Raw genomic sequence first — 25,273 nt, forward strand, 5'->3', positions numbered from 1 at the left:
TGGCCGGACAAGTGGTGCTTCAGTGCGCGCCCAGGATCCGAACCCGGGCTGCCAGTAGCGGAGCACGCTCACTTAACTGCTAAGCCACAGGGCCGGCCCTATGGTTGATTTCTTATATAAATAAAATGTATTATTATACCTAACAAAGTTACAGAAAGTTCTTGATATCACATCCCTAAATCTCTCTGATAAGCTAAGCTTTTTTAACATCTAAATCCAAATAAGTGTTTGTATCCTGTAATGCTCTCATTGAAACAGCTGTATTTCTTTTTCAGATTAGTGATGATGAACCTGGTTATGACCTAGATTTATTTTGTATACCTAATCATTATGCTGAGGATTTGGAAAAGGTGTTTATTCCTCACGGAGTAATTATGGACAGGTTAGTAAGATCTTAAATTGAAGTTTTTGTTTTTTCTTATATTAATATTAAGTGTCAGCAACTGTTTTAAGTAGTTGGTGTTTGAACATAAACTAGGCCAACTTGTCAAATAATAGATGCTTTCTATTTTAAAAGGCCTCTTTACAAAAAGGAGGGAAGACTTAGTAATTACCCAGTATAAGTCATGGTATACTGGGAATCTCTAGGGAGTAGAATAAAGTAAACAGTGAAGGGAGATTGGAAGAATGAACTCTAGTCACACAGTCTTTGATTTCTCAACCCTGTACAGGGTAATGGGCTAGGGCTGAATCACATGATGGTGAGGTCACGTTTTGATTATCATGCACATCTAGCTTGAAAATTTCCCCTTAAGTGAATTGCAGTGAAAAACTTTACTTGGTATTTAAATGCTTGCCTTGTGTGTCTGGCTATTTTGTTTTTGAATTTAAAATTGTAATATCAATACATGTGTGTTGTAAAATATTCTAACTACAGAGGCTATAAATGAGAAGAGTAAAGTTCTCTCAGCCATCTGTACATTTTCTCCCTACACACTGGCTATGCACATATACTATATGCAAATATACATATATATTTTAACACATGGGTACATACTATCATATAGGTCTGGAATTTATTGGACATTTTTTTCATATTAGTATATCCAGAGCTATCCCATATATTTTATTTTATTTATTTTATTTTTTTGTGAGGAAGATCAGCCCTGAGCTAACATCTGATGCCAATCCTCTTTTTGCTGAGGAAGATTGGCCCTGAGCTAACATCCGTGCCCATCTTCCTCTACTTTATATGGGATGCCGCCACAGCATGGCTCTACAAGCAGTGCGTCGGTGCACGCCCGGGATCCGAACTGGCAAACCCCGGGCTGCCGCAGCAGAGTACGCACACTTAACTGCTTGCACCACTGGGCCGGCCCCTATCCCATATATTTTAAAGGTTGTGTAGTATTCCATTTTCTGTATTTCATGAATTATGATTGATTTAACCGGTCCCCTATTGATGGGCACACAAGATTTCTCTTTTTGCTTTTACAGACCGCACTAGAAGGGAGCATCCTTTACACACATTTGAGCACTTGCTCAACTTTATCCATGTGGAAATTCTGGGTCAAGGAGAAGGTGTTTATTGAATGTTTTGATACTGTCAAGTTATCCTCCAAAAAGTTATATTAGTTTCTACTCCCAATGGTGTATGAGAGTGTTCGTTTCCTCACAATCTCTTCTAATAATTATATATTATCAGGGAAATTTTATTTAATCAGAATTTGCAGATATGATAGGTAAAAATGGTATCGTATTTTAATTTGCATTTTTAAAGTTTATGACAGATGCTACAGGTACACTGGTTTTTTAAATTTTTATTTTTGATTTAAGAAGCAAGGATGTACTTCATGGGCACAAAGGATGTGTTTTGTGGGAGTTTAATGCTTAAGGGATGTTTGTTATAAGTTTAAATGTATTTCTATTATATAAATTTCTATTAAATTCCCGATTTTATTTCTGTAGGACTGAACGGCTTGCTCGAGATGTGATGAAGGAGATGGGAGGCCATCACATTGTAGCACTCTGTGTGCTCAAGGGGGGCTATAAATTCTTTGCTGACCTGCTGGATTATATCAAAGCATTGAACAGAAATAGTGATAGATCCATTCCTATGACTGTAGATTTTATCAGACTGAAGAGCTACTGTGTAAGTATATTTAATATATGCTTAAAAAAAAAACATGGCAACTGTAGGTTTTCCTGTATGTTTTCAAAGCTCTGCAGCCTATACTTACATGTTCATTTCACCTGGTTACAGTGAGATTTTCTAATATATTCACTAGTACTTTATATCCGAGTGGGTATTGTCTTTTTGAAACTAGTCACCTTGGAGGCTATATACTTATTTTAAAGGTTTTTGGGTTTTGTTTTGTTTTTTTGGATTTTTTTAAACCCCTTGTAAGAATTGCTGTTGGGACTTGGGGGGATACTTTTTGACTATACATGCTGGTGGCAGATGATCCTCTCTGGAGCTAGATTGGTTTTCGGGCGAGTCGTAAGTCATTTGGAGCTAAGTCTGATTAATAAGGTTGCTCAACAGTTGTTGCCTAGAAAGCACATATGGAGTGAGAGCATTGGCACACTGAAGAAACCGCTTTTGATTCACAGTCACTCTGCCTGTGTCACACAATCTCAGATGCTTCAGAATATTGACACAATAAGCAATATTGACTCTGTGGGATGAACCAAAAGCAATGTGAGCTGTACACGTGAATTTTATCATCTACAATTTCTTTGATCGTGTGAATGTTTGATTTTTATTACTTCATACTATTGCTTTGTTTCTGGTTGCATGTTGGCATTGTGGTTTCCGTGAGTTACTGTTTTCCTTAAAAGTGGGATTTCTCCTAGCTTCTTCAAAGATTAGAACAAATGTACAGTCTTTGCTGTTTCATGAATCAGTATTGTAGTGCATCTTTGTAGAAACTTGCTTTATGTTTACGTTTTCATTGAGAATAAGACCACTTAACTATGTTTAACTTTCAACCTTCATTCTCTCTGTTAATCATCTATTTGACCCAAGTCTTCGACCTCTTCCACATTTTCCTCAGTGCTATGGGTGACTGGACAACCATTGTTAAGTATTATCATAGACATTTTCCCTGTCCTGGTAAAACTCTTTGTGCTCATACGTCATGGCACTACTTCATACTACTTATAAGCTCCTTTTAACTTGTTAAAATCTTGCTTGAATTAAGACTTGTTTAAATACAAAATTTGGATTTTTACTCAATAGAAGTTGTTTGTTTATTTATTTTGCTGGTTTACACTGAGATTTAATTCTCGTCAGTATAGCTTCTAGCAGTATAGTTGCCCAGCCTTTAATGTATCGTTGCTTAGAGTCAAAATATGTACTTACAGTCCAGGGTATGGTTTCTCTTTCTGATTTTCTAAAGCACACCCCCCCACGCGTACACATAAATATCAGTCTTGTTACTTCATGACTTATACTTCATTTCTCTGAGGGTTTGTGCAGAATGTTCTTTCTTTGAAAAGAAAACTTGTAAAAAAATGAGGGGAGTTTAACTTGAATATTTTCTTTTTAAAAGTATTTTATAGTTATAAGAACAATTAGAAGCAGTAGAAACATTTTGACATTTTAATTCCATTTTCTACTTTTATTTTTTTTCCTGTTAGTTTTAGGTCTTAGAGGATTATTAAGCTGAACTCCTGAACTGGTAAAAGGTGTGAAATCTTAAACATAAGCAAAGCGAATTTTTAGGTTAATTTTCACATAGAGAAAAATAATATTTGTTCTATTTAATGTGAACTTTTGTGTAGATTTACTACTAAACAATAGAAATTAAGAAAACCATCCATATACTTTCTGTTGATTTGAAGTAACATTTCTACCCTATTTAATAATTCATCAGCTTGTCATGGAAGATATTCACATATGCATATAAAAAACCAGGCAACTTAATTTGATAAAATCATAAAATGGAAATTTTAAATTGTTTTCAGCATCAGTAGCATTGATGTTAGTATAGCTTTACATGTTGACTTTGACCAGTTTGAAATAGTGAATTAAACATTGACTGATCTGTACTACTACTAAAGAAATGCTCCATGAACTATTAAATGTTCCTGTAGTACATAAAGAGCCATAACAATGTCAATACATCCCATCTAGTTTTTCTTCAAAATAAAAATTGTATTTTTCTGATTTAAAAAATCATGTTATTATAAAAACCATACAATCACAGAAAATTATAAAGGAATTATATCACCCTAAATTCCACTACCACTTTTATTTTTAATATTTTAAAGAATTTTCTCTCTATATACACAAACATGTATTATAGTTTATGTACTTTTAATCAGAGTAGCTAGGCAAGATTTTATTTGCTTAGTGCCTAGATAGGAAATTGCCCGTGGATTCCAAATACCATATTTCATTAAATCTAAGATACCACTGATTTTAAGACTTCCACTATTTTTTGCACTGCTGAGAAAGAAGATACTGTCAGCTATAGTTGTAAGTTGCCGTCAGCTGTAATATGTCAATTTCAGAGTTATTAAAATGTGAATGTGCATCTTAGAACAATGAATTGTAGTACTGTATATTCAATGACCTTTTCTATCCCTAAGGCTCTGTCATATTCAGAAAAATGAAACAGTTGATAAGTATGCAAATGTATTTTCTCTATTGTGAGTTCAATTTTGTAGTAATTTTTTTTTTACTGGAATAGTTTAATAAAAAAAATGATGAAGCCTCAGTAGGAAAAGTTGTCAGACAAATTTTTTGTGGGAATATTTTTTGTGGGCTTTAGGCAAAGTGAAAATTAGCCTGGTTTATGGTGTGTCCAGACTTAAATGGCTTACGTTAAAGTGAAATTGTTCTTAGGATTTGAAATATTGCAGAAAACTTTTTTTGGGGTTATGAACTATTATCTCCATGTACATTTGGGAACAGTGAGGTGCAGAATGATGAAGTGACTTGTTCAAGAGCATACAGGTCTTTGATTTGAACCCAGGCCTATAACTTTGTGCAAGATGCAGAGTCTTATTGGGAAAAACTTTTTCTTTTGGGGGGAAGATTTGCCCCGAGCTAACATTTGTGCCAGTCCTCCTCCATTTTTTATGTGGATCGCACCACGGCGTGGCTGATGAGTGGTGTTAGGTCTGCGCCTGAGACCTGAACCTGTGAACCCGGGCCCCCGAAGCGGAGAGTGCCAAACTCTCAACCACTACGCCACGGGGCTGGCCCTGGGAAGACTTTTAACTGACTTGAATCTTTTAATAATGGATGTCCTTTTATTTCTTCATTCTTTACTAGTCAGAAGTTTTTCATGCAAACAATTCATTTTGCCAATTATGGAATTTTTCCTCAATTGCAGTCAAGGTTCATAAAGCCATAACTTTCAGTCTTGATCTTAGAAGTCGCTTGATTAGTAGCTCGATTAGGCTGTTTAATATATCAAAGATGCAAATTGTTTTATAGTGATTTGTAAGGATATGGCTGAGTGAACTTGTTAGAGAAAAATGCAGAAAATATTGGAGTAGTTTCTTAAAGTGTCTCTTTTCTATAAGAAGAGGTCGGTAGCTTTCAGTTACCTTTTTCTCTGTATGTATTTAATTAATTGCTTTGAGGTATGTTTTTTTTCTCCGAAACAGTTGGAGTTAAATGTAAGGGTACCACTTTGGTGTTGACACCAGACAATCTAAAGCTTATCTTCTTTAAATCTATTTATCTATTTTTATATACATAAAGCAAGTGAAGTGATTTATGCCTTTCTCCTGCTTATTCAATTGAGACTATAGACATGGTGTGGGGGAAAGAATTTCTTCAGTTTAAATTGGCAGGAATGGGGACGTGTACTGTCCATGCGGTATAAGGAAGCTTTAACAGAACTAGGGTCAAAAGTATACTTCCTAGCCCTTTCCTGTGGATTTTCACTTTGATGTAGTCCTTGTCAGGCAACTGAGATTAAAACACCTTGATTCTTAGAACATAAAGGTAATGTTCAAGTTTGGTCCCATGAGACGACAAATTTTGTTAAAAAATAAATGAATTAAAAAAATTAAGGAAATTGATTAAGTCACCCAGTAAACATGTACTGATCATCTGTTGTATGCAAAGTACCATCTTAGGCCATGAAAAAAGGTTCTATTGAACGTGTTTATTTTAACAGATCCTAGTCCCAAACCAGACATGGAATGAAAAGCATGAACAGAAGATGCATTAACTTCTGAAGGTTTGCCAACAGTGTACTTGAAAATACCAGATATTAAATATCAGCACTAACTCTTCAATCTTTTCTCGTACTATGTTGTGCTAAATGGTATCTTTGATTTGATTAGAGCAGTGCTGACCAATAGAACTTTCTGCAGTGATAGAAATGTTCTATATTTGTGCTAATACAGAGCCACTAGCCACATGTGGCTGTTGAGCACTTGGAATATGTCTTGTGTAACAGGGGAACTGAATTCTTAATTTTACTTAATTTTAAATAACTGCCACATGTGCTTGTGGCTACTGCATTGGATAGTGCAGGATTAGATGATCTATAAGGGCCTTACTTCATCAGCATCATTTTTTTAACTGATAATTGCTTTTTTTTTAAGCAACCTGTTCTTTTAAAAGAACTCATACAGAACAGGTAAATAAATTAACTTATTTCCTGGACATATATCCTTCCAGACTTATTTTTTTTCTGCATATATTTTTAGAAAATTTGGTATCGGCTGTTTTTCATCTGAGGTGCAGTTGCCTCTAAAAGTATATGATTCTAATATTCTCATTTTTGTCAATATTTGATCAGGGTACAGGAAAACAGTTAAAGGACAGAGGATGGTTGAGATTATGATGTGAAGAGAAGACATGATTGAGTGTGGTGGACTTTGGGCCTGGCTGGATTTAGAGGGAATGACTCTTTCCCAATAACTCCATTCTGGGGTCCTGAAAGAATGTTCTGGAGTTCACTGCAAAAAAGGATGCTATGTAGTGCTAAGCCACTAAGTGCTAACCCAGCCTTGGTGATTGGCCTCTCTGCATCCTCTTCTTGTGGCCTCAACCTGTTTGTTTCAAGCAGTTCTTTTGCAGCCCATTCATTATATATTTTCACACATCTTTTTCTCCTCTTTTCCTATACCAAGCTGCAGTTCTTGTTGCTACCTAGAGGCTTTCAAAATTCCTAGGGATAGACAAATAGGAATAAACAAAGTTTCTTCATATTTCCCTTTTCATTTTTTCACCTAGACTCAAGAAAGGTAGACAAAATGGAAACACACATGCTTAAGGGTGTGTATTTGTAGACCCAAAGAGCTCCTCTGGGAATTTTATGTAGTTGACAGTGACACTCTGAGTTAAGGATACTTTAGGCGCTCTGGCTGGGAAGAATGACGAGATGGGATGGTAGAGAAGAGAGAAGAGCAACTCTGGGGGGCTCTCCCCCCTCTTGTGCCAGCCCATCATCTCATTAAAGATGAGGCACATAAAAGTCACTCATCTAGATGTAAGGAAGCAGGGATACAGTGGAAAGCCTGTTCTAGACAGGAAGGGAGGGAGGGGGAGAGGGAAATTCCTCTAGTGGGCTGATTGATCCATGGATGCCATTTGTATACAATTTGGGCACTTATACCTGTACTCCAACACAGTGGACTGTAACATTTTTTCTTAAATGAATCTTCTTTATTAGCCTTCGTTTAAACGGTTGCTGTTTCTATGAAAAAAGCCTCATTTAAAAACCTTGGGGCGAACAGGAATATGGAGATTTGGATGCTAGTGGAGCAGCAGTCTTGCATTCTTGGAGTTCTCTTGTCTCTTACGCTATCACCATAGCCGTTGGATCACAGAGGTTTTTTTCTGAATCCATACTTTTCAGTTCTCAGATCTTTACTCCTTTCGTCTGTAAGAAAGGGTCAGTCGGAGTTAGACTGTAATACCAAATTTCTACAGACGATGGCACTATTTAACTTGATTTACAGTGTAAATCATTTAATATGATTCACTCATTGAAAGCTTCAGAGTTTGTACACTTTTTTTGCTATTAATTCTCTATATTTGAAACTCTGGGTTTTAAGTTAGAATAAAGGGTGTCTAATTTCCTTAAGATGAGAATATGCAAGAGTTTGTTTTTGTTTCTGTTTTTTTTTGTGAGGAAGATCAGCCCTGTGCAAACATCTGCCAATCCTCCTCTTTTTTTACTGAGGAAGACTGGCCCTGGGCTAACATCCATGCCCATCTTCCTCCACTTTTTATATGGGACGCTGCCACAGCATGGCTTGCCAAGTGGTGCGTCGGTGCACGCCCAGGATCCGAACTGGTGAACCCCCGGTCACCACAGCAGAGCGCACGCACTTAACCACTTGCGCCACCGGGCCAGCCCCAAGAGTTTTTTTGATAACAGAATTCAGACTTATATCTTACATTTAGTTTGCAACACTGAATAGTATTGGCCCATTTGTGTTTTTCAAAAATAACACTCCATAAAAAATGTACATGTATATAGAAGCATATGACAAAAATTAAAGTATATAAAAGTGGGGCCTGCCCCATGGCGTAGTGGTTAAGTGTGCATGCTCCACTGCTAGTGGCCCGGATTCAGATCCCAGTTGTGCACCGACGCACCACTTGTCAGGCCATGCTGTGGCGGCGTCCCACATAAAGTGGAGGAAGATGGGCACGGATGTTAGTTCAGGGCCAGTCTTCCTCAGCAAAAAAAGAGGAGGGTTGGCATGGATGTTAGCTCAGGGCTGATCTTCCTCACAAAAAAAAAAAAAAGAAAAAAGAAAGTATATAAAAGTGAAAAATGCTTGGTATCCCCATTCTCACTACTCAGAGGTAATTGCTGTTATAAACTTTTTAAAAATGCTGAACAAAAGTAGTTTCATTCTACTTGGTGTTTTTAATTATCATTATTCATGTCAGTGTGTGTAGATTATCAGATTTTTTTTAATAGCTGCATGGTATTACATTGTGTGGATGAACTTAATTTAAATAGTTCCCTGTTAATAGACATGTTGGTTGTCTCCAATTTTTCTTATAAACAGTTGATACAGTGAACATCCTTGTATGTACCTTTGCATACTTGTGAGTGTTTTTGTAGCATTGATTCCTGGAAGTGGGATTATTGGGGCAAATGACATGCGTGTTTACAATTTTAATAGATCTTGTTTTCAGAAGAGGTTGTACCAATTTGTACTCTCACCAACAACAAGAGTGCTTGTTTCCCCTCACTTTTGCCAACATATATCATCAGGCTTGAGTTTTGCCAGTGTGAATGGGTGAACAATAGAATCACCTTGTTTTAGTATTTGTTTCTCAGATAGATATTTTATATGTTATGGCCTTTTCTTCTGTGAATTGCCTATTTGTTTTTGTTCTCCATTTTCCTATTGGGTTCTTATTGTTGGAGCCCAATGTATAATAGGAATATTTGTGACAGATCTTTTCTTTCACCTGGGTTCATGTCATGCCTAGATTTTTACCCTTTCTGAGAATGTAAAAATATTCTGCGTTTTCTCTCAGTTTGCTTATGACTTTATTTTTTACATTTAGATTTTAATCCATCTGGAATTTATTTTTGTGTATGCTGTGAGGTAGGGATCATACTTTATTTTTTTCCTAAATGGATAACTAGTTGATCAAACACCATTATTGAATAATTCATCTTTTCCTTACTGACTTGGAATGCCATTTTTATCATATACTAAATCCTCATGTATTTCTGGGTCTGTTTCTGGGCCCTAGTTTGTTCCTTGATCTCTTTGTTTATTACTGTGCTGGTACAGCACTGTTGTAGTTGCTGTAGCTTTGGTATGGTTTGCTCTCTGGTAGGGCAAGTCTAAGCTCTTTTTGTTCACCTGCTCTCTCTCCAGTTTTCTGTCTTGAATCCAGCATAGCCCAATTATGATCGTTGTCACCACCAACTACAGTGGGTGTGGAGCATTCCTCTTTGAAACTGCTATAAGGGTGTCTATTGGATTCTGTGACAGCAGAAAACTGGGAGCCTAACAGGTGTGCCTTAAAGGACTACTGGTCAGACCTGGTTTCTCGGACTGTGCTAAAAATGACCTGGGCCTGGGCTAGACTTTTGAGGGAAATATCTTTGGGGTTGAGTGTGATATAGACCAGACCCTACAACTTGCTTGACTCATGAGAATGGTCCAGGGCCTGAACCAGATACCTGTCATGCAAATAAATTCTTTCACGGTTCAGAAATTACCATGACTGAGGATGAGTGGCTGCTGTAATGCTGCCTACTTGAAAATGGGTGTACCCTGTTTTTAGGAATCTAAAAAGCATCAAATCAGTAATGCCAATTAGGACTTTTTAATTTTTACTAATCTCTAGTTGAAAGTTACCTAGTCATTCATTTCTAGAAACATAATTCTTATAATTTGTATCATTTAGAATATCATAATGCTATGACATTAGATAGCTAACTTTTTATATCTTCTAGTTCCCATTTGATAATTTGAAATGTGTGTGTCTACGCATAAGGATATACATATGTATTTATATCTTTTTTACTAGAATGACCAGTCAACAGGGGACATAAAAGTGATTGGTGGAGATGATCTCTCAACTTTAACTGGAAAGGTATGTATCTTGAAGGGCAAGAAAAGAGCACTTCATACCAAGAGTCAATTAGTAACCCTATGCTTTCAATCAGTCACTAGGAGGCAGTTTACATAGTTATTTATGCCCTTAAATAAGGATTATTTAAACCTTGGAAGCAGTCTAGGTTAGGTATCTTTCCCCAGGTCATATAGCAAAGAGACAGCAGAATCCAGCCTTAAACTTTTTTTTTTATAAGGAAGATCAGCCCTGAGCTAACATCCATGCCAATCCTCCTCTTTTTGCTGAGATAGACTGGCCCTGGGCTAACATCTGTGCCCATCTTCCTCCACCTTTATATGGGACCCCGCCACAGCATGGCTTGACAAGCGGTGCGTCGGTGCACGCCCGGGATCCGAACCCAGGCTGCCAGCAGCGGAGCGCGCGCACTTAACCGCTAAGCCACGGGGCCGGCCCGCTTCCTGTGGCTTTTAGATTTTAATGTTTACAGCTTACTGGACTGAGTATCTGTAAGGAAACTTTTACATACAACACTTACGTCAAATTCTGTGGTCCCCTGCCTGTCAGGGTCATGCCAAACTAATCTTGTCCTCCATAACATCTTTTGAAAAATTCGAAGGAGAAATTATAATCTGTTGACACTTTCCCCTTCCTGTCCATCCTATACATCACTGCCAGGCCTGTCCTCCTTCCATTTCAGCATGCTTTGCCCATATTTAAAAGTCATTCAAAGCCCTTACTCCTATAATCAGTTTTTTCCTGCTGGGAGGGGCCTAGCCTTCAAAGCCTTCTGTGATTCCATTTGACCTTGCCTTTCCCACCTAATGGCTCTGCCCCACTACGTAGCTCTGTGATCTTAAAAGGTCTCTGTTTCTAAAATAACTTTCTTTTTATGATAATCACAGTAAAGTACATTTAGTGTGGAAAAAAATCAAGACACATAAGTTAGGTGAGGTTATTTCTTGGTGGTGAGATTGGGTTATTTAGACTTTCTATTTCAGTTTATCTTTTTGGGATACTATATATATACAGATACATATGTATATAAATATTTTTCCCCCTTTTTCCAGTTAGTGGTTGAGAATGTAGGCTTTGGACCCTGAAAACACCTCTTCAAAACTCTATTCTACCACTTGGCTATTTTTATAGGCAAGTCATTTAACCTCTGAGCCTCATTTTTTTCATTTATTAAGTAAAGATGTAGCTAATGGGCATAAAATAAGCTCTCAGTAATGATAGCAATTCTCATTCTTTTATTTTTTAAACAGTATTGAGATCATACAATTTTGTATTGGATAAATATTTAATCTCTCTGAACTTTGATTTGTATAAATTGTTTCATACCACTAAAAGTCTGTGGTTATGACTTAATCAAGGTTGCACAGCTACTTAGTATTAAAGCCAAGACTAGAATCCTGTTTCTCTGTCTCATAATTCAGTGCTGTTTTCAAACTATAACTCCATCGCTTGGTGCAAAACACTGCAGCATTGAACCACAATTACTGATAGGAAAATGTTATCCTTCAGATATGCTAGCTAGAGTAGAGAAAATGTTGAGAAAGAACCCATAGTAGGTGGTGAAATGATTACTGGTCCATTAATTGATTATATTTAATTTTACTAAATATTTAGATTGCAGTGGGTGTTTTGTTGGTTTTTTTTTTTTTTTTTTTTGCTGAGGAACATTTGCCCTGAGCTAACATCCACTGCCAGTCTTGCTGTTTTTGTATGTGACCCACCGCCACAGCATGGCCACTGACAGACAAGTGGTGTGGGTCTGCGCCCAGGAGCTGAACCCAGGCTGCTAATGTGGAGCATGCCGAACTTAACCACTAGGCTACCAGGTCTGGCCCTAGATTGCAATGTTTTGAAAAGAGACAAATTAGTTGTGATATGAGGAAAGGAATAAATTATATATGATCTGTGGTAGTAATATTATGTATATTATAAAATACATGCAAAATTATAGATTAAACAAGGTGAGGTTTAAAAAACATTCTAATATTTATTTTTTGCAACTCAGTGGATCTTGTGTGCCTTACTTTGATAACCACTGACTTAGAAGAATATGTAGAACATTAAAATTCTGATGCTATAGGTATGTGACAGAGAAATGAGAACTACAACTAAGTATTAATCTTCTTGTGGCAACGATTATAACCAGTATGTGGAATGCAACGTCATTTGTATAACTTGCATAAGAGCAGATAGGACTCTTCTCTACCTTGGAGGTAATTGTTAGCTGGTATTTTTTCTAAGGATTCTTCCAGCTATAAAATTCTGAGAGGTAGAAATTGGGGTGAGGGTTTATGGTGGGAGGAAGCATTGGCATCTTTCTTTAATTTATTCCAAGAATATGACCACATCTGGAAAAATGCAGATTAACTTCAGCCTAATGAGAAAAATAGGTTTTGAATTGGATTTTGTATGGTAAGTTAAATGCATGATTTTGGAATTATTGTACAAATTACAGTTCTTGAATGTTAGAGTCAGAAGACACATACTAGTTCAAGTCCCTCATTTTAAACATTGGAAACTGAGGCCCAGAGAAGTTTCATGACTTGCACAAGATTAGACCTTCATTTAAGTAATGAAAACTTTTTAAAAATGAATATATGGGTCAAATGTTACTTGTAAAAATCCCATTGCAGTGAAAATTTCGTATTAAAAGAGTTCCAAATCCCAACAGATGGCCCACTTGTTTAAATCAGAGTTTGATATAGTAAAGTGGCTTAAAACAAGCATTTGGTTAATTCCTTAGAGTTTCTTATGATGTGATTCGAGTTATAATTGGAAACACTGTGTGATTCATTGTACTGATTTTCATTTCTTTTTCTTCTAGAATGTCTTGATTGTTGAAGTAAGTTCTACGTATTTTTAATATACTGTTTATGATTTTCTAACATAGTATGCACAGTCCTAAAGGTAAGCCAGGGAAAGAAATTCCTCTTCATCAATTTTAGTGGTGGTCTTGTGTTATAAGGGAGTGAGATTTTTTTTTGTAAGAAGTACTTAGTAATTTATTTTTACTGGATAATGGAAAATTTTTGGTATATTTCTTACCCCTCTCTTTTTGGCTTCAAATTTTTTTCTTTCGTTTAAATTTGATACATATCATTCCCATGCATGTTTTTAATACTTATATTGAAAAAAAAAATATATATATATATATCCATATACAAAATATATTTTGTGATTTAAAAATTTATATAGTACCACACTATACATATTCTCTCTTACAGCTTGTTATTTTCACTCAAAATTGGTTTTGAGATTGTTCATGTTGAGACATACAGAGTTAGTTGGCCTTAAAATGCTACTTAGCATTGTAGTGTATGAATCAACCAATTTATTGCCCTGCAAATAGGGAGTTTGCTTCCAATTTTTCCTACTACAACAGGGCTGCTAAGAGCATCCTTTTGCAATGCCCTGTGTGCACATCTGTGAGTTACCTCTAGATACAGGCAGTTAGAAGTGGAATGACTGGGTTGTAGAATTTGTACATTTTCAATTTTACTGTTATTGCCAGATTACTCATCAACGTGGTTGTATGCTTTATACTCCCACCAATAGAATGAGTTCTCATTCTTTTATGTAACATGATTTAAGGCTTAAGAGCAACAGTAACCCCCAATTCTTTTTTTTTTTGTGAGGAAGATCAGCCCTGAGCTAACATCCATGCCAATCCTCCTCTTTTTGCCGAGGAAGACTGGCCCTGGGCTAACATCTGTGCCCATCTTCCTCCATTTTATATGGGACAAGCCACAGCATGGCTTGACAAGCGGTGCCTCAGTGCGTCCTCAGGATCCGAAGCCGGGCCACCAGCAGCGGAGCGCGCGCACTTAACCACTACGTCACCAGGCCGACCCCCCAATTCATTTTTTATTGTTGTTAAGATTTTTAAGATTTTTAGAAATTTTAGCTTATAGATTAAAAAATAAACAAATGACACTCTTTTCAAAGGGTTTGTATACATGATTATCCTTGGGGACTGGTTGCTTTTTTTAATGTAGATTAATTAATTCCACTTCAGATTGATTCATTTTGTCTAGGGTAGTGCTCCCTAACAAATTACCACAAACGTAGCAGCTTAAAACAATACACATTTATTATCTCAGTTTCCATGAGTCAGGAGCCTGAGTACAGGTTAGTTGGCTCCTCTGCTCAGGGATCTCATCAGGATGAATCAAGGCTCCTTTCTCACCTGTGGCTTGTGGGCTTCCAAGTTCATTCAGGTTGTTGGCAGAATTAAGTTCCTGTGGTTGCAGGACTGAGGGCCCTGTTCCCGGTCAGGGGTGGCTCTCTGCTCCTAAAGGCCATCCATATGTCCTAGCACATGGCCCTCTCACATGGCAGCTGACTTCTTCAAAACCCGCAGGAGAATTTCTCTCCAGTCGGCTACAGCTATCTTGTATAACATAACCTAACCACAAGAGTGACTATCCCCTCATTTTCACAGGTCCCGCTCACACTCAGGGGGAGGGGATTATTCCTGGTGTGTGCACCAGGGGGTGGGAGTCTTAGAGGCCATCAGAATTCTGTCTGCTACAGCCCCAAAATCTGCATTTTTCACAAGTCTCCAGCCCCGATGTTTTTGATGACTCCACTTTGTGAAGCACTGTTTTATACTGTCTGTAGAGTGTTTTCATTGAAGAGCATTAGGGTTATGGTTTAAGAAATATTTTTCCAATTAGAGATAGGTTTGTTTTGAATAATGTCCTACTTTTGACTAAATAGCTAAGATTCACTTTCATATAAAGCCATTTTATATAGTAAAACCTTATTAATTTGGATACTTTTAAGATGATATAGAGCAGTGTTTCTTCAAGCGTGATCTGTTAACCATTTGCATCCAAGAATTGGGGGGAGAACATCCCAATCTTGAATTATGAAAAAATCTAAAATACCTTTTATAATGAAGGGCAACATCATAACTCTTTAATAAAACGTGCATGTACATATTTGCCTATATATATTTAAATTAGCTGTCATTGACCTCTTGGCACCTACAAAATCCAGTCCTGAGGACTAGCATTCCTACTGTTTGCTGAGAGCCAGATGATTTACAGATTCTAGAATATCTCAGTGTATGAATTATGAGAATTACTGCACTGAAGAAAATGGCATTATTCCAGTTATACATGGGGTTTTGATGTTTTGTATTTATATAATGACTGAATTTAAAGCTGTGATGGTTTTATTTACCATTTAAATCTCTTTTCTTTTTTTAAAGGATATAATTGACACTGGCAAAACAATGCAAACCTTGCTTTCCTTGGTCAAGGAGTATAATCCAAAGATGGTCAAGGTCGCAAGGTGTGTATATAACATTTTGATATAGGATATATTTTCTTCGTTTGAAAGTGGATTAAGTAATTGCTTCTTTGTAAGCTTAAATGTTCTGAACTGTCGTTTTATCTTCAAAGAGTAATGTAATCTCAAATAAGACTCATTAAGTATCCTGTGAAAATAATTTTGTCATGTCTTTGTAAAGCCGTTTATTGCAGTCAACTTTTTGGTGTGTGTGTGAGGAAGATCAGCCCTGAGCTAACATCCATGCTAATCCTCTTCTTTTTGCTGAGCAAGACCGGCTCTGAGCTAACATCTATTGCCAATCTTCCTCCTTTTTTTTTTCTCCCCCCAAAGCCTCAGTAGATAGTTGTATGTCATAGTTGCACATCCTTCTAGTTGCTGTGTGTGGGACGTGGCCTCAGCATGGCCGGACAAGCAGTGCATCAGTGCGCGCCCAGGATCCCAACCTGGGCCGCCAGTAGCGGAGCGTGCGCACTTAACCGCTAAGCCACGGGGCCGGCCCTGCAGTCAACTTTTTGCTTAATATTAACTTCTGGTTTTTGAGTGTGCTAATAATGATATAAACTTGACCTAGGTAACAAGGCAGAGAATTTGGGACCTCCTTGCAAAATTGAGACCAAGGATCCCAAAGACGGGTTTTGAGGTGGTAAGAAGGGGTGGGCTCTGAAGATCTGGAGCTCTTGGAATTGAGTGATGTAGTGGTTAGTGGTGATGTATGCTGCATCTTATTTTGTATCCACATTGAAAGTTTATAATGCCTTCTCCCTTTCTTCTTCTTTTTTTTTTTTTGGTGAGGAAGATCAGCCCTGAGCTAACATCCAAGCCAATCCTCCTCTTTTTGCTGAGGAAGACTGGTCTTGGGCTAACATCCGTGCCCATCTTCCTCCACTTTATATGGGATGCCACTAGAGCATGGCTTAATGAGCGGCGCGTCGGTGCGTGCACTGGGTTGCTGCTGGCGGCCCGGGAACCGAACCCGTGCCGCCAGCAGCAGAGCGCGCGCACTTAACCGATACGCCGTGGGGCCTGCCCCGCTTCCTTTCTTCTAAGCCAGCCTCACTTCCTAGTCCTACCTCTGCTGTTTGGTTTTGCTTTATTAGTTCTGCCTGTGTTTATCCAGAATTATAGTTTAATCCCCCAACAGCTCTGAGGTAGCGCTGTTATCCAGATAAGGATACCAAGGCATAGGGAATTGTCCAAAGACACAAAGCTAGGACACTATAGAGGTGAGATGCGAATCCAAGCAACCTGGCTCAGAGTTCATGCTTTTACTACCTTATGTTTTTGGTAGGGTAACATCCCTGGGTGGTTTTTTTTTTCAGGCTTTTACAATTTCATTTTTTATTTTTAAATCTTGATCAATCTGCAGTTTTTGTGTAGGGGTCAGATAGTGACCCAACTTTTTTTCCCCTAAATGATTAACTTGTTTTTATAAAACCCTTTTAAAGGATCAAAGTATCTGTCGTGCATCTTTGAATCAGAGTAAGCCTTCTAATGAGTCATATGTCAGCAGTTTGTCCTTTGAGGCTTTTTGGATAGCTGGTGCAAGTGTATGGTCAGTGAGTTTTTACTTTAAGTGGAGTTGGGACAGGCATGACAAGAGCGTATAAATGATGCATTCTAGGGCACTAAGTAGTATCCTGTAAACCAATCAGTCATCTTGCTTATTTCTCTACATGCTCTTTAGGGTTTTAAATGTCAACCTACTGTGGCATAGAGTTTCCTCCTCTGGGTATTCTTTTGTGCCTCTTTCCTGGAATATGCTGTGGAATTTAGATAGACTGCCTCATGAGAGAGGTATTTTGTATTGCTGGAGGTGTGAAATGATCAAAGAATACTAAGGTCATTTTTTTTTTCCCTCCACAAAGCCCCCAGTACATTCTTGTATATTCTAGTTGTAAGTCCTCCTAGTTCTTCTATGTGAGCCACTGCCACAGCATGGCTACTGACAGACAAGTGTGGTACCAAACCCGGGCTACTGAAGCAGAGTGCACCGAACTTTAACTGCTAAGCTATCAGGGCTGGCTCATTAGGTCATTTCTCAGTGATGGAGTTGGCCTAAGTCAGTATTTCTCAACCTTTTTTTCCTAATCTCTCCCTCACCATTAAATTTTAATATCACAGATATATCTGTTTATGTAGTGTATGTGTGTGCTTTATACATAAAAAGATTAAGTATAAAGCTTATTCTTTTTATTCAGTGCAGGGTTAAGAATGACTAGATAAGCTTTTTAACTTAAAAGTTAAGTTAAAAATTAAAAGACTATTGAACCAGCCCCGATGGCCTCGCGATTCAAGTTCAGCGCGCTCCGCTTCGGCGGCCTGGGTTCGGTTCCTGGGCACGGAACCAGACCACTCGTCTGTCAGTGGCCATGCTGTGGCAGCGGCTCACATAGAAGAACTAGAAGGAGTTACAGCTAGGATATACAACTATGTACTGGGGCTTTGGGGAGAAAGAAAAGAAGATTGGCAACAGAGGTTAGCTCAAGGCAAATCTTTCCCAGCAAAAAAAAAAAAAAAACAGGTGAGAACCTGTGATCAATTCCTTGGAGTATGGTGACTTGCTTTAAAAAAAAATTAAAAGACTATTAACTGATAGGAATGTCAAATGGTACGGCCACTTTGGAAAACATTTTGGCTGTTTTTTAAGAAACTAAACGTGTAACTACTATACAAGTCCAGCAGTTGCATTACTGGGCTTTATCCCAGAGAAATGAAAACTTAATGTCCATACAAAAACCCTTACATGAATGTTCATAGCAGCCTCATTTGTAATAGCCTCAAACAGGAAACAACCAAAATGTCCTTAGGTAAGTGAATGGTTAAACAAATTGAGGTACACCCTACCGTGGAATCCTACTCAGCAATAAAAAGAAACAAACTCTTGATACACTCAACAACCTGGATAAACCTTAAGGGAATTGTGCTTATAAAAGCCAATCTCAAAAGGTTACATACTGTATGATTCCACTTATATAACCTTTTTAAAGTGTCAAAATGATAGAAATGGAGAACAGATTAGTGGTTGCCAGGGGTTAGGGGTGATGGGTGGATGTGACTATAAATAAAGAGGTAGCGAGAGAGAGCCTAGTGTGATGGAAAGTTCTGTATCTTGATTGTGATGGTGGTTACATGAATCCACATGTGGGATAAAATTGCATAGAACTACATACACACAAATATGTGCAGGTGAAATATGGATAAGTTCAGTCCACCAATGTCCCGTGTCCTGTTTGTGGTAATCTACTACAGTTACATGAGATGTTCGCATTGGAGGAAACTGGAGAAAGGGCACATGGGAATTCTCTGCATTTTTTCTTTTGCAACTTCCTGTGAATCTGTAATTATTTCGAAATAAGAATTTTGAAAAAGCTTTTAACAATTAACTTTTATAGCTATATCTGTTTAGTAATGTTTAATATTATTTACTTATGTAAATTGTAATGTATCAAATTATATATGCAAAGTAGCAATTTATATAAATACCTAATAATGGCAAAGTAATCACATTTTAAAAATAGTCATCCAAAACTGGTAGTTTCTAGCAAGAGTCAAAACAATCAAAAAATTAATCTCTTAAAAATTAACTAACTTCTAGATATTCATTGAGAGTTTGTTGACATTTTTTCTTTTTAGTACTTGACATAGTTAATGATGGGGTGAATAACTTTTGTGGAATTAAATAATAATATATAAACTGAGGATAAAAAATTAAACAACATCCACAAGGCAGCCAACAAGCATACGCAGGCCACCTTTCACGATGCAGCTCCCAGATGGAGCAGCCGGTGAGAGCAAGTCCTCTCATCACAGTCACCTCTGCACCATGGTTTTGTAGCACTGATTTCGAGTATGTTTCATGTATCTTCCATGAACTCAGTGTCAGTGCTACTCATATGCTACCCCAGAGATCCCAGGGAGAGAAATTAAATACTAAGGAATAAAATTTTATTAGGTAGGGTTGAGTTTTGGAGTGTCTGAGCTCTCCTGCTCCAAATTCCCCCTTGCCAAGAACCAGTTTTGGCTCCCTTGGAGGCAATGTGGCCTCTGTTGAGACTGCCTGGCCTGGATGACTTCTGAGGCTCTTCCTACTGCATTTCTAGTTTGTAGTTTCTAGGCAGAGAAGTAGAGTGAGAAAGGCATGGACTTGGGTTTTCAGTCTGGCATTTCTCTCCCACTTAGCTGAAAAACTGTCCCATACATAATCTCTCTGAACATGTTTACTCATCTTTAAATGGGAGTGATTGTTATATTTTGCTCTCAGGGAAGCTGTGGGATTCAAAGGAGATAATGTATTTGAAAGTCTCTTAAACTGCAAAATACTGTTCCACCATAGCCTGTTATAATGTGAAGGATCTCATTGTAGTGAGCAGCTGCTTAATTGTGCCTTTTAGAGTGTAGGAAGGATAGTAAGATTTTTAGCATATTACGTGTAGCTGGTTCTGGAAATGATCACCTGTTTTTTAAATTAAGATATGATTCACATACTATAAAATTCACTCTTTAAAAGTTGTACAATCCAGTGGTTTTTAGTATATTCACAGAGTTGTGCATCAATCACCACTATCTAATTTTAGAGCCTTTTGATCACCCCCAAAAGAAACCCTGTACCCATTAACAATCATTCACCCTTTCCCCCAGCCCCTGGCAACCACTAACCTACTTTCTATGGAAAGTCTCTGTGGATTTGCCTCTTCTGGACGTTTCATATAAATGGACATACAATATGTGGTCCTTTGTATCTCCTTTGACTTAGCATATTTTCAAGGTTCATCCATGTTGTAGCATATAATCAGTACTTCATTCCTTGTTATGGCTGAATAATATACCATTGTATGAACATACCACATTTTATTATCCATTCATCTGTTGATGGATATTTGGGTTTCTACTCTTCAGCTCTTATGAATAATGTTGATATGAACATTTGTGTACAAGTTTTTGTTTGATCACCTGTTTTCAGTTTTCTTCGGTATATACCTAGGAGTAGAATTGCTAGGTCGTATGGTAACTCTATGTTTAACATTTTGAGGAACTTCCATACCCTTTAGCAAAGTATCTGCTCCATATTTTACATTCCCACCAGCAATTTATGAAGGTTCCAATATCTCCATATCTTTGTCAACACTTTTTATTGTCTATTTTTATTTTTATTTTATTTTATTTTTTTTGTGTGAGGAAGATCAGCCCTGAGCTAACATCCATGCCAATCCTCCTCTTTTTGCTAAGAAGACTGGTCCTGGGCTAACATCCGTGCCCATCTTCCTCCACCTTATATGGCACGCTGCCACAGCATGGCCTGACAAGCGGTGCATCGGTGTGCGCCCGGGATCCGAACCCGGACCGCCAGCAGTGGAGCGCCAGCACTTAACCACTACACCACAGGGCCGGCCCCTGTCTATTTTTTTAAATTATGGCCATCCTAGTGGGTGAGATGTGGTATCTCATTGTGGTTTTAATTTGCATTTCTCTGATGACTAATCATGTTCAGCATCTTTTCATCTGCTTTTTGGCCATTTGTATATCTTCTTTGGAGTGGTATGGAAGTTGCTTCAAAAACAAGTTAGAATCATGACTTAAGATGGAGCTTTATTAAACATTCAGATCTCTAGACATATGAAGTGCCGAGTTCCCTTGAACTCTTAGTACAGCTTGCACTGAGTTTAATGATACCTTTTCTGGAGTCTTCCTGAGTGGGTTCAGGTAGAGGGAAGGGTTTTTGCTGTGATTGGTTTGTTATTTTCTTTCTAAATGGAAATTGAGTCCAAGCATATCCTCTAATTACTGGAAGAGAATCATGAGGGACTTGATTAGATAATTCCTTGGAGGCTAAGGCTTAGGCCAGTGGTTCTCAACTTCGGCTGCACATTGGAATCACCTGCGAGTTTAAAAAAACAAAGAACAACCTGTCTCTCTCTTTCATCCCCAGTGATTCTGATGTAGTTGGTCAGAGGTGTGGCCTGGGTATCTGAGTTTTATTTTTTTTTAAAGTTCGTAAGTGATTCTGAGGTGCAGCTATGGTTGAGAATCAGTTTGGGTTCTTTTCAGCTCTTTAAATATATTTATCTAGGAAGGCGTGAAATCATAAGTTTTATTGGGGCTGCCCTTAACATATACAAGGGCTTTCAAAGCACTGTCTACAGCTTTTTTTTAATGGCTGAAAATTTCAGCAGGCAGCACTTAGGTTACAAAATTAGCCTTTGTCAGAGTTGACTCATCCTACCTGCAGTTTTTGCTCTCAAAAATAAATACTAGCTCCTTTAGCATGCTAGTTGTTTTTTAGCCTAAAGTTCCTCTTCGTAAGACACATATTAAAAGTCTTGAAAGGTGATGCTCACCTCTCCCACACCCGTTTGTGGCTTAGGGATTGTATTTCCAGGGATTCCGGAAGCCCTTATCTTTTCATCTTTGCTTATTGGCACTCCCCACCCATTCGTTCTCCTGATTAGCTGCCCTGGGTGTGTGGGTAGTCAGGGTGCAGCTCTCAGAACAGTCCATCGTGTTCCAGGTGGAGATCAATCAAGGTCCTCGTCTGTAGTGTGAACTCATTGCTGCCCCTGCCCAGTGATCCCTGTGATTTAACTCTCCGTTTCATAGTCTTTCTTTGGATCTGTTAAAACTAACCATAGTATGCTAAATGCAGATGAAAGCGTGTTTGAGAACATTAATTTTCTCTTTTGTAATGCCCTGTAGTGTCTCCATATGTCACGTGTCACATTTTGTAATTAACAGCTTGCTGGTGAAAAGGACCCCTCGAAGTGTTGGTTATAGACCAGACTGTAAGTGAATTGCTTTTTGTCAATCATTTAACTGTCTTTAACGCAAACAAATTTTACATGAAATGGTTTTGAGTTACTTTAGAGAATATTCGTAGAGAATGCACATTTGCAAGTATTTATTTGTAAATTTTTAGATTTTAAATTTAGATTTAAAAAATTGAGATTTGAAGTGATGTTTTCTGTATCTAAATGATAAATTATGATTCTTTTTAGTTGTTGGATTTGAAATTCCGGACAAGTTTGTTGTAGGATATGCCCTTGACTATAATGAATACTTCAGGGATTTGAATGTAAGTAATGCTTCTTTTCCTCACTCTCATTTTTCAGAACCCATATAAAAAATTACGAAAGAGAAGAAGTGTTTTCTCTTTCCAGCACCTCATAATTTGAACAGACTGATGGTTCCCATTAGTCGCATAACTGTAGTCAAGTACAGACGTCCTTAGAGCTGGAACTTGACCAGGCTAGGGTGACACTTCTTGCTGGCTGAAACAGTTGAACAGCTTTAATATACAATAACTGTCCCATTATTATTTCAGATGATAAATGTGGTTGTAAGTAAGAAATAAATGAACTAGTTTAAGACTTTTAATTCAACCTCCTTCAAATACCCACCTCCTCCTCTGGAGGCGGGAGTCCCAAGAATGCATTTATGAACATGAGTGAGGAAGATTAGGAAGACTGCACAAACCTGTTTAGTAAAAAACCCTGCAGCATAATACTGTTCGTATAAGATATGCAAAATGCTGTTCTTGCCTTTCATTTCAGAATACACTTTTCTAACATGAATTTCTGGATTTTTTTTTGTAGCATGTTTGTGTCATTAGCGAAACTGGAAAAGAAAAATATAAAGCCTACGATGAGAATTCAAGTTGAGTTTGGAAACATCTGGAGTCTCATTGAAATCACCAGTAAAATTATCAGATGTTCTAGTTCTGTGGCCAGCCGCTTAGTAGAGCGTATTGCATGTATCTTCTAAAAATTTTATCTGTTTTATTTCAGAGATGTTAGTTGCTGCATTCCTGAACTCTTTATTTGCACTATGAGCCTGTAGACTATCAGTTCCCTTTGGGTGGATTGTTGTTTGACTTGTGAATGAAAAATCTCTTAAGCCACACCACTATTGAATGAAAATATTGAAATTGTATCTGTAAGAAACATTTAAAGAGAAGATATATTAGTTTTTTAATTGGTATTTTAATTTTTTTATATTCAGGAAAGAACAGAAGTGATTGAATATTGTTTATTATACCACTGTGTGTTTAGAAAAGTAAAGAAGCAGTTTTCGTTTCAATGACAGCATCCAGGAGGTATTGTTATGTCGGATAAACCGTATGTCCTGGAATTATTTTAGTAGTGTTTCAGTAGTAGTAACTATATTTTCCCACTTGTTCAGATAATTGCTGGTGAATCTTTGTCAACGGTTCCTTTTAAATACAAGTCAATGAATTCCAAAAAAACTTCACCACTTTTTGAATTCTTCGATGTAAAAATCCTTAAAATAAAGGCTCTCTCTTTAAAAGAAACTATGCATACCTATCATTTCTCTACAAATTAACCTAGTGTAGTTTTCTGTTGGTTACCTTTTCCTTGTCTGTTAAGTTTTAATAGCTGGTTTAACTGTAATCTTTACCAAGCATAGCAAATAATGATTATCTGGTAGAATAGATTGGTGGAGCTAGTGAAATTCTTACCTACTTCAGAGACATTAAATTTCAGACACATGGTATAGTTTATTACATTTTACTATCTAAAATAACATGGCTTTCTCTTGGAGTTCTGTTAAATTGTTTAGATCACAGTCTCACCTGCATCTCAACAGTTTGTTTTCAGACATGTACTGTTACCTTTTTTGTGTAGATAATACTTTATTGACTAAAGAACAACAACAAAACTTTTTGTTTTCTGGGAGCAGGAAGAAAAATTTTAAACCAAAACTCTCTTTTTTTTTTTTTTTTTTTTTGCTGAGGAAGATTGGCCCTGGGCTAACATCCGTGCCCATCTTCCTCTACTTTATATGGGACGCTGCCACAGCATGGCTTGACAAGCAGTGTGCTGGTGTGCACCTGGGATCCGAACCTGCGAACCCCGGGTGGCTGAAGCAGAGCATGTGCACTTAACCGCTGCACCACCGGGCTGGCCCCTAAACCAAAACTCTTAATTGCTTCTCTGCTCCAGGTAAGGTATGAACTAGCAACCTTGCCAGCCATCTAACTGTATTTATGCCTTAAAAAATTTGCTGTATGGGGCCAGCCTGGTCGTGTAGTGGTTAAGTTTGCATGGTCCGCTTCAGCGGCCCGGGGTTCGCAGGTTCGGATCCTGTGCACGCACTGACACACCACTTGTTAAGCCGTGCTGTGGCGGCATCCCATATAGAGAAAGATGGGCACAGATGTTAGCCCAGGGCCAGTCTTCCTCAGCAAAAAGAGGAGGATTGGAAACAGATGTTAGCTCAGGGCTAATCTTCCTCACAAAAAAACAAAACAACAAAATTTGCTGTAATTCCCAGTAGTGAAGTAGGGAACTTTAATACTAAATAGTAATTTGTCATAGTTCTAGGACTTCCTAGTTTACAAAACTTTTGCGCTTTTGTTATCCCATTTGATTATCATAACCTTGTGAGGTTGCAGTCGTTACCACATGTGAGTGTAGTATTGGAGATGACTCCTGATTCCTCTCCTCCCCGCAGCATGGCACCTCACCGAGGTCT

The 25,273-nt window shown here is 37.8% G+C and overlaps 1 protein-coding gene across 1 annotated transcript in view; it reads left to right on the forward strand.

Annotated features, from left to right (window-relative positions):
* HPRT1 (hypoxanthine phosphoribosyltransferase 1) overlaps positions 1–24,111 on the forward strand; it is a 40,995-nt gene extending 16,884 nt beyond the window's left edge. Inside the window, exons 2-9 of the mRNA XM_058536784.1 lie at positions 276–382; positions 1,909–2,092; positions 10,427–10,492; positions 13,314–13,331; positions 15,705–15,787; positions 22,517–22,563; positions 22,777–22,853; positions 23,374–24,111. Of these exons, the coding sequence (XP_058392767.1) occupies positions 276–382; positions 1,909–2,092; positions 10,427–10,492; positions 13,314–13,331; positions 15,705–15,787; positions 22,517–22,563; positions 22,777–22,853; positions 23,374–23,439 (648 nt within the window). The 3' untranslated portion in view covers positions 23,440–24,111. The remainder of the gene's footprint in view (positions 1–275; positions 383–1,908; positions 2,093–10,426; positions 10,493–13,313; positions 13,332–15,704; positions 15,788–22,516; positions 22,564–22,776; positions 22,854–23,373) is intronic.
* The last annotated feature ends 1,162 nt before the right edge of the window (positions 24,112–25,273 follow it).

This window comes from Diceros bicornis, chromosome X (assembly GCF_020826845.1).
Source record: "Diceros bicornis minor isolate mBicDic1 chromosome X, mDicBic1.mat.cur, whole genome shotgun sequence".
Taxonomy (NCBI): domain Eukaryota; kingdom Metazoa; phylum Chordata; class Mammalia; order Perissodactyla; family Rhinocerotidae; genus Diceros; species Diceros bicornis.